We start from the raw sequence: 16180 nt of genomic DNA, 5'->3' as shown, positions 1-16180 counted from the left end.
CACCAAGCACCCGTATTCTCACACACAACTGCATGAAACAGGTGTACACACATACACACTTCTACACTAAACGCTCGTATTTACGCGCACACACACACTTCTACACTAAACACACACATTCAGGTGCTAGTGTGCTGCTGTGTTTCCGCATTAGAGCTGTAAAGAGAAGTGTGTGTAGCAAAGCTTCACCAAGGTGTGTGTGTGTGTGTGTGTGTGTGTGTGTGTGTGTGTGTGTGTGTGTGTGCGCGTGCACATTTCATAGTGAAGGTCAGAAGCTGTCTGTAGTTAATACTGAATGTATAGTTCAGGTTCAGGGTTCATTTAAAATAGTTTTCTTGTTGGGTTGCACAGCAGAAGGGGGGGGGGGGGGGACCCTGAAGATTTAAAAAAGTCAGTATAGGTTGGGTCTGGCGTGCTCCGGATGGCTTTGTTTTACAGAGTAGCTCTGTTTACATCGTGTGGATTTGTTCACATTGGGTGGGTCTGTTTAAATTAAAATGTTTATTTAAGGACTACAGGTCAGAAGATAACTTACCTACTGCAAACATGGAAACCTTCATCTGTTCCTGCGTCTGTCTGTCCCTTTAGACATATCTGTGGATACGCAGGGGACGTCGTCCTGCGTGTTTGGGAGCTGTGGTGGACAGACAGATGGATGGATAGAGCGAGGGATGGGAGAAGGAGGAAGTTATGGTTCTCTCTCAGACACTCCCTCCATCATTACTCTTCCTCCCCCTCTCTCTCCTCCCCCTCTCGCTTCTCCTTTGGCCCCGCCCCGCCCACTGTGCCCTGCCCCTCTCAGAACCATCTCTGCCCAGGACCTTCAGAAGAGCTTCCTCTGACTGTCTCTCCCAGATCTGGACCAATCAGATTGTAGGGCAGTCAGTAGGTGGAGGAGTGTGGTCCTGTAATTCTGAGTACTGCTGCAATGATGCATTCTTCCTGAACACACAACAATCACACAGAGTGGTTAGACAGCAAGTCAGAGGAGCTTTGTAGCCTGAGCAGTTTGGGGTTTAGAATGAGCCTATAACGGTTAAGTTGTGTGTGTGTGTTTGTGTTTCAGCAGCAGCGATGGTAATACCACTAGTGCTGATCTCTTTCTAAACTGTTCTGCTTTCAGTCTTTAATAAATTCCTGCTTCTGGGCCCACTGGGTTGCCGTGCGGTTTCTTTAACCAGGTCTCTCCGGTTTCAGAAGTGAACTGGTTCCCAGTGCACGCACACCCATCTGGGCCGAAATAACCCCGCCATCTCGGGGTAAGGGCGTGAACGTGAAGGCCGCAGGCGAGGTTGTAACGACGTGACCTGACCGTGATGTGGCAGTGCGCGCGTCTTTGCGCATCTGTGAGCGCGAGGGAAACCGTAAACGCTTCGGAGGCTTTTAACGCGCCATGCGCAGAGAAGACTGCTGTGACGGCTGCAGTAGTCATGGATGCAGGGATTAGGATCACAGAGTAGCAGCAATCGGTGTCAGCTGTGTGCGCGTGAGAGGTGAAGCGCAGAGAGGAGCAAACGACCGTGTCCCCTAGAAAAAGTGAGGCTGCGCGCGGCATTGCAGCACACCGGTAGCTCCGGCACTGGCGCAGATGGATGTCCGGCTCGAGCGTTTTAAAGCAGAGGCGGCTGCAGCGCTCGCGCGGCTACACGGGTAAGAACGGCACCGCTGCACTACAATTTACTCAGACCGGATCAGCCCCGCCGTTGGTTCTGTTTAGTCTGGTGCGTGTCTGGGGGCGGGGGGGTCGTCATTACCCCGAACATCCGAATCTCACGGGCCGCCTCTAGAGAACACGAGTTTTATCCGCACGTGCTAAAAGCCAAAATTATTAGTTTTAATCCGAGTCCTACAGTTTAACACTGGCCGGATTAGCGCGCGCTTGGATGTGGTGCCCCGTGGAGCATCGTTTAATAGTTATAGACTCCAGCGCGAGAGCGTTCTACTTTACCAATCAATCATAAGCAGCCATGGAGAACAGGGGCTCGAGCGTAGACTAACTAGGTTATGAACGGTGTGTCGCACGGCCCGTGCCCTACACTCACCTTCTGCACAGATCCTGCACACAACGCGCTCGCGCCACTTCACGAGGAGTTCTCTTCGCACCCTCCTCACCGTACGCGCGCACAATCGAGCTGTTGCTGTTTCAAAACAAAAACATTGCTGTGGTCGTTGTTTTGGGCAGGCCTGTTAATATCTTGTTCACAATAATGAATTATCGCTAAATAAAAATAGGTTTTCAGATTTTCTGTATTTCCATCTAAAAAATTATTTACTTATGCAAATGTCCTGGAAGAAGATATTGTTTACTATGGAAACTCGCTACCAGGGCAAATGCCGCCCCTCTATGTTGCAGACGGCAAAGTTGGAGTCTCATGCCCAAGAGAGAGAGAGAGAAACGCTGTTTATCCAAGTCTCATTGTTGTAATAGCAAAATGATACTCTGTCATACTGTGTAACGTCTTCGGTCTCGCAGCCTTCGGGTTCATCAGGAAACTACGGAGACGTTTTCACGGAGTTCGTCCGCTAAGCAGCACGAGGAGGCGGATTCTGCACCGCGTTTAAAGGCCCGCGCGCCTCTCAGCTGTTGCTGGATCTTAAGGGGACTTAACTGTGCCCCGAAAATCCTGTCCAGAAATAGACCCTCCCGCGAGCCTGCTGTCGGCTGAGGAAACGCGCGCACTCTCTCACGCGGGATTAACGATCCTCCTTTAGATGTTGCTTATGTGAAACTGCGGTTAGCTTCCGTCCAGCACGTGAGGCGCGCCACTCTATAGCATTTACATTTACGGCATTTAGCAGACGCTCTTATCCAGAGCGACTTACAAGAGTGCTTTGTCATTTACTCATAGAGTATATCCAAGTACAGTATAGTAGGTTAGAATTAAACACACCAACATGTCTAGCAGACGTTTCATGAATTATAAACCCGCGAGCGGCGACGTGGCTGCAGTGAGTTTGAAAGTAACGCGATACTGGTCACGTGCCCGTTTAAAATTGCATGTGAACCCTGATCCCATCAAACTGGTTTTAAGAGTGATGGTTAATGTTGACGTTATGACGGTTCATCCGGTTCACGCCTGCACAGTGATGTCGCACTGTTGGAGGACACAGAAATAGAACTTATTATTAATTCATGCTTAGAGAGATATTAATACTTAATCAATGGTAAAGAACTTTTCCAGTCTGTATCTTTATGAACAGGATGTGATTGTGTGTGTGTTTGTGAGGGTGGACCTATAACAAATGTGAGCATTCTTACTGACCTGCTCTGTTGTATTCCGTTGTTCTGTTGTTGTTTAAGTTGTAGTTATTATTGTTGATCTGTTGTTTTTGTACAGCTTTCTGAAGAAGGTGATGATCCAATCTATACAGGCATTGAGCTTAAACAAGTGGAACTAGTGTGTGTATATACAATTGTTACAATTGTTTTATTGATGAAAACATATAGATCCAGTTGCTCAGACCCAGATTAACACAAGACTAAACATGATTTACTATTGGCACTGCAGTTTAGTCCAAGATTAGAGTTAATCAGCACAGGAAACCAGCCAATAATAAAGTAATAAACAGACCCATAATAAAGTAATAAACCCATAATGTGTAATAATGGGGCCAGATAAAAACTAAAAATCCTGGCTTTCCCCTACTATGTCCGAGACCACTATCCTTCTTTTGAAAGACGAGGTCACAAATGAGCCTAAGAACTTCCGACCAATCACTCGCCTGTCTTCTGCTTATAAGATCCTCACCACAATAATTAGTTGACCACTTTTACAATCACTTGCAGAAGAAGAACATCCTGATAGACAAACAGAAAGGCTGTCGAAGGTTGTCTAGAGGATGTAAGAACCAGCTGCTTGTTAGCAAGATGATTGTCAGCGCTGTGAACAAGACCAAGAGAAACCGTGGACTGGCGTGGACTGACCACAACTCTTCAACAGTACTCCCAGATCCGAGTATTGCCAAGTATTACCTGGTTCATGGAGGCCATAATGAAAGAATGGAGGACTGATGTACCCCTTTTCTACCAAGGAGGTTTCATCAGGATGCGGAAGATCTCGAGCAAAAGAGGAATCTGCCAGGAGACTTGCTGTGTCTGTTGCTATTGTGTGCTTGCACTGCTCTCCATCGTGCTGAATAAACCAGATCTTTGGTATGCAATCGTCAAACAGCATACGGTTAGCATGTGCTTAGCCATTTGCTGTAACTGGACGACCTAACGCTGTTTACCAGAGATGAAACAAGCAGGTGCTTATGACTATCCTGCTGTTTAGTGATGACATCAAAAGGAAGCTTGGCTTGGACAAGTGCGCCTCTGCATTCTTCAAACATGGCAATCTAGTGAAGAGCCAAAATATCCAGCTGGATGGCAAAGCAGTTATACAGAACCTCGACCAGGACGGCGCCTTGACATTGACGAAAGTAAAAGTTGAACCAATGTGCAAAGATGAAGGAGAAGGTCGCTCAGAAATACTGTCTCCTAGTCTGCTTGGTCCTCAGGTCAGCGCTTAATTCACAAACAAGATCACTGCAATCACCAGTTTGGCCAGTTCCGGTGTACAGCTTTGGACTTATCGACTGTCTTAAGGCTGACATCAAATGGATGGATCACAAGACATGAAAACTGCTGACGATTGACTGGCTCCACCATCCTAATGCTGACGTTGAGAGAGTGTATTTCAAGAGATGAAAGGGTGGCTGTGGGCTAATAGAACTCGCCCTCCTAAGAAGACAGCTACAGTTATGTGCAAAATAATAGCAGTCTAACATCACTAATGTATTTAATTACTGATTTTGGCAGAAAAGATAATACAACATGGGAAACAATTCATGGCTTTGTGCAGCCGAGTAATGGGCAACCAGCAGAATCAACAGTCATGACATGCATTTGGGTGTAATTGACTCATTTAATGAAAGGGGCGTGTTCAAATGAATAACAGTTTGGAGTTCAATTAGTGAGGTCATTCAATCTATGAATAAACAGGTGTCAATTATGGCCCTTATTTAAAGAAGGAGGACAGCAAATGTTGTACCTGCTGGTTTTAGCCCTTGCTCAGTGAGCAAAATTGGTCGTTCCAGACATTGTACCGAAGGAGAAAGAACTTTGATTAAGAAGTTGATTGGAGAGAGGAAAACATATAAAGAAGTGCAGAAAAGAATTGGCTGCTTAGCTAAAATGATCTCAAATGCTTTAAAATGGCAAACAAAACCCAAAACACGTGGTAGGAAAAGAAATACTACCAATTCGCGTAGATCATAGAATAACAAGAATGGCAAATAAGCATCCAATGATCAGCTCCAGGGAAATCAAAGAAGATCTTCAGTCACCTGTGAGTTCTGCAACAATCAGAAGATGCCTATATGAAACTATTTGTAAGAAACCCTCGTAAAGTACCATTGCTGAAAAAAAGACGTGTTGAAAATGTTAGTTTGCCAAAGAACACATTGACTGGCCTAAAGAGAAGTGGCGCAACATTCTATGGACAGACGAGAGCAAGATTGTTCTTATTGGGTCTAAAGGCCACAGACAGACGACCCATAAACACTGAATTCAAGCTACAGTACACTGTAAAGACTATAAAACATGGAGGTGCAACCATAATGGTTTGGAAATGTTTCTCATACTTTGGAGTCGGACCCATTTATCGGATACCAGGCACCGTGGACCAGTTTGAATATATCAAAATACTGGAAGAGGTCATGTTGCCTTATGTTGAAGAAGAAATGCTCTTGAAATGGGTGTTTCAGCAGGACAAGGACCCCAAACACACCAGCAATTGGGAAACATCTTGGTTCCAGACCAACAAGATTGATGTTATGAAGTGGCCGGCCCAATTCCCAGACCTCTGATCGAGGATTTGTGGAGTGACATCAAAAATGCTGTTTTTGATACAAAACCCAAGAATGCAGAAGAACTGTGGAATGAAGTCCAGTCAGCTTGGGCTGGAATATCTGTTTGCAGGTGTCAGATGTTAGTTGATTCTGTGCCACACAGATGTAAAGCAGTTATCAGAAATACAACTAAATATTATTTCAGTGATCAACAGAAAAGCTAAATCTGTAAACAACTTTCAGTTTATACTGTAAATATTTCTTTGTAAATTAAATTGAAGACACTATTTTTTTTTTTATCAGACTTTATTCTTTCTTTTCTTCATTTTCAGTTTAAAAATTGATATTTCGTTCATGTTTTCATTTGGAATTGAATGTGCACACTGCTATTATTTTGCACATAACTGTATAAACCAACACAACAAAATAACCATCTCTGCTATCTGCGCTGATTGATCTGCAAAGAGCTTGGTGGTTAAAAGAGCCAGAGAAATTTTACCAGCACCTGCCTGAAAACGTCAATATCGATAAAACTTTAAAAATGTGAGATATGGCAGTGCAAACCGAACCAACCATGTCTGCAAACCGAACCACGTGCTCCAGGACAGAAATGGAAAACACTTCTAGACGTCACAGTTCCACATGACTGGAACATCAACGCAGATGTGAAGACCTTGAGACAGAAATGAGAAGAAAGTGGAACACCAAGCCCAGAACTGTGTCTGTGGTGGTGTGAGCTCTCTGTACCATCATGGAAGGGTTGAAAAGCACTTTTGAGAGCTTCCGAGCCATCAAAGCCTGTGAGATACAGAAGATCACTCTCAGGGGAACACAAAGCCTATGGGATACAGAAGATCACTCTCAGGGGACCACAGACATCTTCAGAAATGTCCTGAGCTAAAGCATTATGTTCTTGTTTAGGATCTCTTGAGTAAGGAGATACCATGCCAATCCACACTCTAATCTACTTTGAGATTTAGAGTCATAGTCTCAGTGTTTAGTAAGGGTTAGTAAGACTCGCAGCTAGCTGACCAAGAGGACTTTTGTTAGGGTTCAGTTCTTGGGTCAGTAGTAGTTTAAAATTCAGCATTTCTGTAAAACGAGACTTTCTGTGAGACTGTATGGACCAAGACGGCATCCCTGTTTCAATCCGCTCTCTGTACGTTTGTTGCCAATTCTTACCCCACACTTGTGCTAGATAGAATCAAATGCCTCCCTATTTCTCATTCTCTCTCCTTTAGGCTCATTGAAAAGCATCAGGAGGATGGGGAGACCATCGAGCTGTCGGCGCAGGGCCGTCCGGAGCTGATGCAGGAGAAGGAGCCGCCCATGGTGGACTGCACGTGTTTTGGAATGCCACGCCGCTACATCATCGCCATCCTCTCCGGCCTCGGGTTCTGTATTTCCTTTGGAATTCGCTGTAATCTGGGCGTAGCAGTGGTCAGCATGGTCAACAACCATACTGTCTACATAGGGGACAAGGAGGTCAACGTGGTCAGTGTCTGTGCTGCATGCTTCTCGTGTGTGTGTGTGTTGTGGTTAAGGTCAACTTGGAGATCAGTAGAAAGAAATACTGAATCTTTTACTGACCTTATGGTCCTGAACACTGAGTAGCTGGATTGTGCATGTCAGAGTGGAGTTGGGGCTGGTCTCTGCAGGAGGGCGGAGCTACAGGATTAAGGTGATTAGGGTGGTGGGTGTGTCCAAGAGCTTCAGGATTGTTTAGGGTGGTGGGCATGTCTGGGAGTTTTTAGGGTGGTGGGTGTGTCCAAGGCATGTCTGGGAGTGTTTAGGGTAGTGAGTGTGTCTGGGAGTGTCAATAATACTAATATGATATATGTCCTCTGGTTTAGCTGAGATGTATAACTGAGTATCATCAGTGTAGCAGTGGAAACTAGCACTGTGTTTATGTATAATGCCACCTACAGGTAGTAGATATAAAGAAAAAAGCCCTAGAACAGATCCTACTGGGACACCATAGCTAACCTTGTTGTATGATGAAAAGTTTCCTTTTATGCTGACAAACTGGTAGTGACGTGCCAATAAGATTTAAACCAGGAAAGGGCTGTTCCCCTAATCCCAACAACATTTTCAAGTCTATCTAGTAGAATGTTGTGATCTATAATGTCAAATGCTGCACTCAGATCAAGTAATATAAGCAAAGAGACATAACCCTGGTCAGAAGCCAACAACAGGTCATTAACTACTTTAATCAGTGCTGTCTCTGTACTATCATGAGGCCTAAACCCTGACTGAAAGACGTCATGTATCTGGTTTTGATTCAGGTATGAGCTTAGCTGCTGAGCTACATCTTTTTCTAGGATTATTGGAACATAGCCAAGGGTCAAGTAGGAGGTCACACCCCCTGGTGTTCAGCGGTGCACAGACTGTGTCACCACTGTACAGCTTAAACATCGCTTGAAGCAATATTTCATATTTGAATATTTATATGGTTTACCTTTGTTAATTTATTAATAAGGTTTAATTACTAACATATAAACTTTATAAATTATGTTGCAGTTTAGTTCTGCTTCATGTGTGCAGAGCTGAATCTGCTGTTTAGTTCTATTTCAGATCCGCGTTAAAGGACTGATTTGGGCTTTGAGTTAGCGCAGTGCTTGTAGCCCTTGGCGTGGTAGAGGGAATTATGCAAAGGCATCATTAACTTTTCTTTATTCTCTTTTCAAATCCCTTTTATTACCTATATTTTAAAATTCTAGTGTGTGTGACTGATTAGATCAGGTATGTAATCCACATCTCCTCTGCCATCAGTGTCTTAGCACAGAGCTTCTCAGCCCAGTCCAGGAGAAGTCTATCCAGGCCAGGGTTTTGCTCAGATCCAGCTCACACCTGTTCGGTGGTTCCTTGCTTAAGCTTCTGCACCAACAATTAGACAGAGAGCTAGCTGTCTGTGGTGACGAAACCACACAGTTATTATGAGCATTATAGCTTTCTCTCTCTCTCTCTCTCTCTCTCTCGACCCCCCCCCCCCCTCCCCAGAAAGCCCAGTTTATGTGGGATCCTCAGACAGTAGGGATGATACATGGTTCTTTTTTCTGGGGTTACATCATCACTCAGATTCCTGGAGGATTTATTTGTCAAAAATTTGCTGCCAACAGGTCAGTGTATAAACACACATGAACCGTCACACAAAAACACACACCCTTGACCTGTTCTTGTGTTCTCCTAGTTAGGTTGCTTCTCTTTAGTTCAGTTTAATTGGGATGTGTGTAATGTATTGCCATTTTGTGTGTTTTGTGTTTTATATAACTGAGTGTGACTCTGTGTGTTGTAGAGTGTTTGGTTTTGCGATTGTTGCTACGTCAATACTGAACCTTCTGATTCCATCAGCGGCACGTACACACTACTGGTGTGTGATAGTTGTCAGAGTCCTCCAAGGACTGGTGGAGGTAAGCAAGTTTCCTTACTGCTGTGTGCGTGTGTGTGCGTGTTTAGGGACCCATATTGTTTATTGTGTATGGTTTTTTGTTGTTGTTTTTTTATTATTGTTGTACTCAGTATTAAATACTCTACTTCCCAGAATCCTTTTCAAGTTTCGCACCAGGTTTCTTGTTAGTACTGCCAGCCTTTCACTAAAGCGAATAATTAGATGGCTGCTAGGATTGAGTGACATTGTTGCTGAGCAATCAGTGATGAGGAGGTGCGAATAGACAGGGGTTTGGGAAGGTTTTTTTTCTAGAATGTTTGAGAGTGAGTGAGAACTTATTGGAGACTTAATAAACGCAGTATATAGGCCCAAACTGTAACTCCCCCCCCCCCCCCCCCCCCCGTTTTCTTTCAAATATGACGTTGTTTCTTAGCATGACAGTATAGCCTTCTCCGCTATATGCGTTGTTTTGTTTTGTTTGTGTTCCGTTAAGCGAGTTAGCCTTATTCAGCTGAACAGCTAACGCTATCTTAGCTGCAGTTCTGCTCCACAACTGAGCGGGCTACTCCTCGACCAATGGGGTTGGATCCTGCACACTACCGCTCGTTTGAGTGGGTAGGAGGACCGGAGTCTCAACAAAAATCCTTGCACTTGTCGTGTGAGAAGCGAGAGGAGACATGCGTAGTTGCTTGATTTGGATGCTACGGCTCATTTCTGTACGTGTCACGGACCCGTGAGTGTTGGACCAACCGGCTCCATGTTTCTTGTACAATCCGTCTGGCGTCCTACCAGTGTTTGGGCCTGGGCACTGGGCCCCAGCGATTGATAACACACGCTTGTGAACACCCAAGTGCTGGACATGGCCAAGCTCTGGTTCATTTTTGCATTTACTGTGTTGACCATTTATTATTGAGTGTTTCATTTGCTAATTGCAGTGTTTATTGAATTGATTAATTTACAAATGAGGCCTCTGAGGGCAAGAGAAGTACTCATATTGGTGTATTTTCTTTGCGCGTTTGAGTTGTTTTTTTTTTCGCTGATTGTGGTGATGGTAAGGAGTAACTCCACAAAATTCGGTAATCACTGCACGTACTCTTTTTTTGGTGATTTTGTTTTATTTCACTTATTTCTTTTTGTGCAGGGTTTATTTTTAGATAAAATTGTCATTTTGGGGGTAATTACTACCTGTGTATCATTTGTGTCATTAACCACTTAGGGTTTAAAAGGAGTATTACTATCAACATAGTAGTATTAGACACATTATTGGATGCACCGCACTAATGTACATTGAACTAACATGTAATTTCTAGCAACTCTTCATCTACTGCTACACAGTTTGGTGGCCCTCGATACTGAGACACCACTACTGAGAGTGGTGTAGATTTAATGGCTAAGTTTAGAAACACTTATTAAGAGAAGAGTGAGAAGCTCTCTTGTCTTCCTCTACCGGCTGGATAAACCTCTTCATCAAGCACTTCTGAAAGGGGGAGTTGAGGTTGAAGGTTTGAATAAAGCCAGTATGGATCAGTTGGTGAGAGGTGCCCTTACCAGTGATGTGGTGGCTTTTAGGCTCCAAATGACCCATACCCTACAATATCCTCCTTCTTCTTCACCGCTGCTTAAAGAAATCAGAGAGGAAGAGGAATGGATCAAGGTCTGAGAGGGAGTGAGAATGGCAGTTGCTACTGTTGCTGTATCTCAACCTGCTAAGATGCCTGAATTAGATAGTTTAAAGTAGGTTAAAGAACTGTCATTTAAAGTTGCTAAACTGTTGAACGTGGCTACTGTGAGGTCCGCACCTTGTGGGCTAGCGGAAGAAGCTAGGACTGCAGGTCAAGTAGTACATGATGATGTATCAGAGAAAACAAAATCCAAACCCAACCTAGAAGGTATTTTCTTTTACCGGTGTGGGGAAGATAGACACACCAGGAGAGAATCTAACACTCCTGAAGACTTCAGAAAGGTTAATTGTAAGATGATTAACATGAACCGGCGGAAGGGAAACTTCATGGGAGCTCTGTGAAGGAGCAGCATAGATCTCCAATTCAGGCAGGTTCCACCAAATGTTCGTTTACAGTGGTAAGCTCCTCAAAGATACCTGAGGATTTAGTGAGGCCCACATCATATGTCCCAGTTCAGATAGAAGGGATTTATGCTCGGGCACTTTTAGATAGTGGTTTGCAGGTCACTATTTTGCACAGGAACACATTTGAAACACTTGCTGATAGCGTCAGTTGAGGACTTTGAAATGAGTTGAGTTCTCATAAGTATCCTTATGATGGGTATCTGTCAAATAAGCTTGAGTTTACTGGGGGAATTGCAGGATTACAGGAAACAATAGACAAATTGGGATTAATGTGCCCCGAACCTGTTTGAGTCGTGCGTAGCGCTGTTAGTGGGAACAAACACTTAGTGCATAAGCTGTTTAATTCCTGCAGAACTCAAGTTGGGGAACAGTTTTTAAAAATACTCTTGACTATACACCCCATGATCCAGAAAGCTTATGAGTCGTTGAAGGCGACTAAAACTCCCTTAGAAGAACCAGAACAAAATGGAACTGTCTGGTTTGTTCAGCATAAGCCCATGGCGTTGCAACCAATTCAAGTTCTTCATGTTGCTGGTGTGCCCAAATTCCTTGTTAAACTTACCAACTCACTGTTACCGCTAGATCAGCATCGAAAGGTATAGTCCTCAGAGGAAGTACAAGTGAGAGCTGAAGTTCACTCAGCATCTGTCCTGTCCAAGAATTATGTCACAGACATTTCCCTGTGAGAAATGTCTGCAGCAGGCCTGTTCTGAAGAGGGGAATGCTGCTTGCTAATATCTTTCCTGTCACTATGGTTCCACAGCTGGGAGCATGTCCTAACCCTAAGATGACAAATACATTGTCTCCTGATACATTTGATTTTGGAGACTCCCCAATGCCTGAGCAGGCCAAGCAACATCTGCGAGAAGATGGAGAGACCAAAGTATTTTCTCACCATGAGTGGGATGTGGGATGTTCTAAAAGTACTATGCATGAGATCAGGTTGACAGACTCAAAACCTTTAAGAGAAAGATCTCATTGCCAACTCCAGCAGATATAGAGGATGTGCACAAACATCTCCGTGAACTTCGCGAATGGGATCATCTCTGGGTTGAGAGGTCCGTATGGATCCCTGATAGTTGTTGTGCATAAGAAGTCTGGGAAAATCAGGATGTGTGGATTACCGGACACTCAGCCAACAAAACATCCCCAGCCAGTATATCGTTCCAGGAATTGAGGATACCCTTCACAGCCTGTCAAGAAGTAAATGGTTCAAGTCTTAGATCTGAGAAGTGGGTATTACCAGATTCCTATGAGTTCAGTTGATAAAGAAAAGACAGCTTTTATTTGTCCTTTTAGGCTTTTACCAATTTGAGCACAAACCTCAACAAAATTGTGGAGCACCTGAAACCTTCCAGAGGGTCATGGAACAAACAGTTGGGGACATGAACTTTCTTGAGGTGTTGGTATATTTGGATGACCTAATTGTTTTTGGCAAAACTCTGGAAGAACATGGAGAGAAGAGGGTCTCAAACTGTAGTTGGACAAATGTCAGTTCGGTAGAACCTCATTTACCTATGAGGGTCACATTGTGTCCCAAGATGGAGTAGCCACAGATCTGTCAAAGATGCAGGCTGTGTTGGCCTGGCCCAAACCTCAAACCTTGTCAGAGCTCAGATCCTTCCTGGGATTTTGCAGATACTACCGGCATTTCGTAAAGGATTTTTCCAGTATATGTGGTCCTCTCAATGAGTTATTTCGGTGCTATCCCCCAGATTACAACAAGAAAAAAGATGGAAAGTCCATCCAGAGTAAGACCTTCTGAACTTTTTGGCTCCCGATGGACTAAGAAGTGCGATGTTGCGTTTCAACAGCTAAAAGCCAGGCTGACCCAGGCTCCAGTGTTGGCTTTTGCTGATACACAGAAGTTCTATGTCTTGTATGTTGATGCTAGCCTGTGGTTTAGGTGGTGTTCTGTATCAGGAGCATGACGACAAACACGCGGCCTGTTGCATTAATCAGTAGAAGGCTTTCTCCATCTGAAAATGTACCCAACTCATAAACTGGAAATTTTGCCTTTAAATTGGGTTGTAGTAGATAAACTACATGATTATCTTTATGGAGGCTCATTTGAGGTAAGAACTGACGACAACCCTTTATCTTGCATTTTAACATCTGCAAAGCTTCATGTAACAGGTCACTGATGGTTGTCTGCTTTGTCTACATACAATTTCAGCCTGAAATATAGGCCTGGGCAGAGGAATATAGACCTGGGATTTTTGTCCAGGCACCCCATGCAAGTTTTTCTCCAGAGGGTGAATGGCAAGAAATGCCTGCTCCTGGGGTTAGGGCAATGTGTCAGGGACTGTTGCTTGATGGCGGGAAGAGTGCTCGATCGGGTTGCTTTGTAAATCAAATGGGGGCCCATGAGTCTGCCATATCAAAAGCTTATTGTCAAAGTACCATAGTGGGAGCTGATCAGTTGCCAAGTTTAAGTTCAGAAGATATCCAAACTGCACAGAGGAGAGACCCTTGTATTGGATAAGTTTGGTCATCTCTTAATCAAAGAAAACCTGCTGCAAGTGTTGGGACTGAACATCCAGACATTCGAGTTTTGAAGAGAGAATGGGAGAAATTGTGTCTTAACCCTCAAGGACTATTGTACCAAACTGAGACAACAGCTAGTCTGAGTTGTTGAGTTGTTTTTTTTCGCTGATTGTGGTGATGGTAAGGAGTAACTCCACAAAATTCGGTAGAATCACTGAGCACATGCTTTTATTTTGTGATTTGTTTTCTGTTATATTGCTTATTTCTTTTGTGCAGGGTTTTTTAAAAAATAAAATTGACATTTTGGGTGTAATTACTACCTGTGTATGATTCGGGTCATTAACCACTTAGGGTTTAAAAGGAGTATTACTATCAACATTGTAGTGTTGGACACATTTTTGGAGGCACCGCACTAACGTACATTGAGCTGTCACATAATTTCTGAGATGTGCTCCCCCTAAATGATCATTTCATTAGGGCCCCTTTAGGGAGGGGTTACACACTGTCACGGTAGGCTGGTCCCCTACCGAGAGGGACCATCCCACTTATCTACCCTGCTCTCAGTCACCTGTCTGTTAATGGGAGACACCTGCTCCTCATTCTATGTCTCCCTGTATATACCCCTAGAGTATCTGAGGGAAAACGCTGCGCATTAGCGGCTGAGACCACGAGTGCTTGTCGGTGCAACGCAACTCAGATTCAGGAGATTGATCGTGACTTCTTTTAGTGTTTGTTTGATTGTCATGGATAATAAAGAGCATATCGGCTCAACATCGCCTCTCACTGCCTCTCTGCCGCCTATGTCGTGTGTGTGTGTGTGTGTGTGTGTGTGTGTATGCATGGATATTTGTTGATGGTGATAATTCTAGAGGGACTGGTGGAAGTAAACACATCCTTTATATATAGATAGATAAATTAATATTATATATATGCATATTTGTGTGTGTGAGAGTGCATTTGTGAGTATGACGAGTGTCAGGTCACTCTGCATGAAGCTCTGAAACAGTAAGCAGAGGTTTGCTAGTTCAAGTCCCACCACTGCCAGGTTGCCACTGTTGGGCCCCTAAACAAAACCCTTAACCCTGAATTACTCAAGTTGTGTTCAGACCTGATTGCAAGTCACTTTAGATTAAAATGTCATCTACATGCTGTAGATGTAGACCAGAACTCTGAGAAGAACCAATACCACTGAGGAACCTTGACACATCCAACAATCTCCATAACTCTAACAATAATGGACTACTGTAGGACAACTAATAGGTGCCCTGCTTAGGGTGCACAATATTAGTAGTAATTATAATAAGTATTTTAGATACAGTAACATACGTGCATATATATTTCAGGTGTAGTTATTATTCATGTATTTTTTAGATACAGTAACAAACGTGTAAGGTGTATTATTTAAATGGTTGAATTGAGAAGGGTCATAGGCTTAGGGTTAGTGTAGACCTAACCTTTCCAGATATGACATCAAATCCTGTCTCTGTGCATGTTTAAGGGGGTGACGTACCCAGCATGCCATGGGATCTGGGCCAAATGGGCTCCGCCGCTGGAGAGAAGCCGATTGGCTACAACAGCTTTCTGTGGTGAGGTCATAGCTCTGGAGAGAAGCTGATTGGCTACAACAGCTTTCTGTGGTGAGGTCATAGCTCTTGCGAGAAGCTGATTGGCTACAACAACTTTCTGTGGTGAGGTTCTAGCTCTGGAGAGAAGCTGACTGAATATAACAGCTTTCTGTGGTTAAACACATGCACACGCATACACATGCAGTCACACACACTCACACTTATATGTATATACACATACATGCAAACACACACTTTGAAACAAACATTTTATTGCTGACCTGCTTACACGGGGGGAATCAGGAGGTGTAGCTTGTTGGGTAGTGTTGAGTGTAACCCTGGGGTTGGTGTTCATTGGCTGCTGTGTTCAGGCTCGTATGCTGGAGCTGTGATCGCCATGCCACTGGCCGGAGTGTTAGTGCAGTACTCGGGCTGGTCCTCTGTCTTCTACGTGTATGGTGAGTCAATCACAGTCACATCACTGTCTTCACATCATTGTCATACCATGCGGAGGGAAACATCTACATGTTAGAGCTACGGTTTCAGACACATACTTAAATAGCCTGAATTTTTAAAGTTGCGTAGGTAGTCCTGTCATGTATGAACGGCTTGCTGCAGTTATTGACTGTTCTGCATCATTGTAACCTGGTCTCCAGGACCAGGTGCTCGTCACGGTTCAAACTCTCGTCCCTCATGTCTCCTTATTCAGGCAGGATGGCAACACATCACAGGTCACCTGCCTTCCATGGCCAGATTCAAACACCAGAGAATGTTTGATTCTGGTTCTGGAATGTGGAAACACAATTTCACCTCCTTCGGCAC

General features: G+C 44.0%; 1 protein-coding gene across 3 annotated transcripts in view; it reads left to right on the top strand.

The window, feature by feature from the left end:
* Positions 1–845: 845 nt before the first annotated feature.
* The window catches only part of slc17a7b (solute carrier family 17 member 7b), a 20597-nt gene continuing 5262 nt past the window's right edge, over positions 846–16180 (top strand). Inside the window, exons 1-6 of one of the 3 annotated variants that reach the window (XM_081696048.1) lie at positions 846–1650; positions 7074–7326; positions 8833–8951; positions 9128–9242; positions 15292–15379; positions 15730–15816. In XM_081696048.1, coding sequence (XP_081552174.1) covers positions 1589–1650; positions 7074–7326; positions 8833–8951; positions 9128–9242; positions 15292–15379; positions 15730–15816 — 724 coding nt within the window. In that variant the 5' untranslated portion in view covers positions 846–1588. The remainder of the gene's footprint in view (positions 1651–7073; positions 7327–8832; positions 8952–9127; positions 9243–15291; positions 15380–15729; positions 15817–16180) is intronic. The other 2 variants (XM_081696047.1, XM_081696049.1) reach the window with 2 other exon arrangements.

The sequence above is a fragment of the Electrophorus electricus genome, chromosome 14 (assembly GCF_041902795.1).
Source record: "Electrophorus electricus isolate QZ-2024a chromosome 14, ASM4190279v1, whole genome shotgun sequence".
Classification (NCBI taxonomy): Eukaryota; Metazoa; Chordata; class Actinopteri; order Gymnotiformes; family Gymnotidae; genus Electrophorus; species Electrophorus electricus.
Note: the sequence above shows the minus strand (reverse complement) of the source record. Positions and strands in the feature narration are given on the sequence as shown.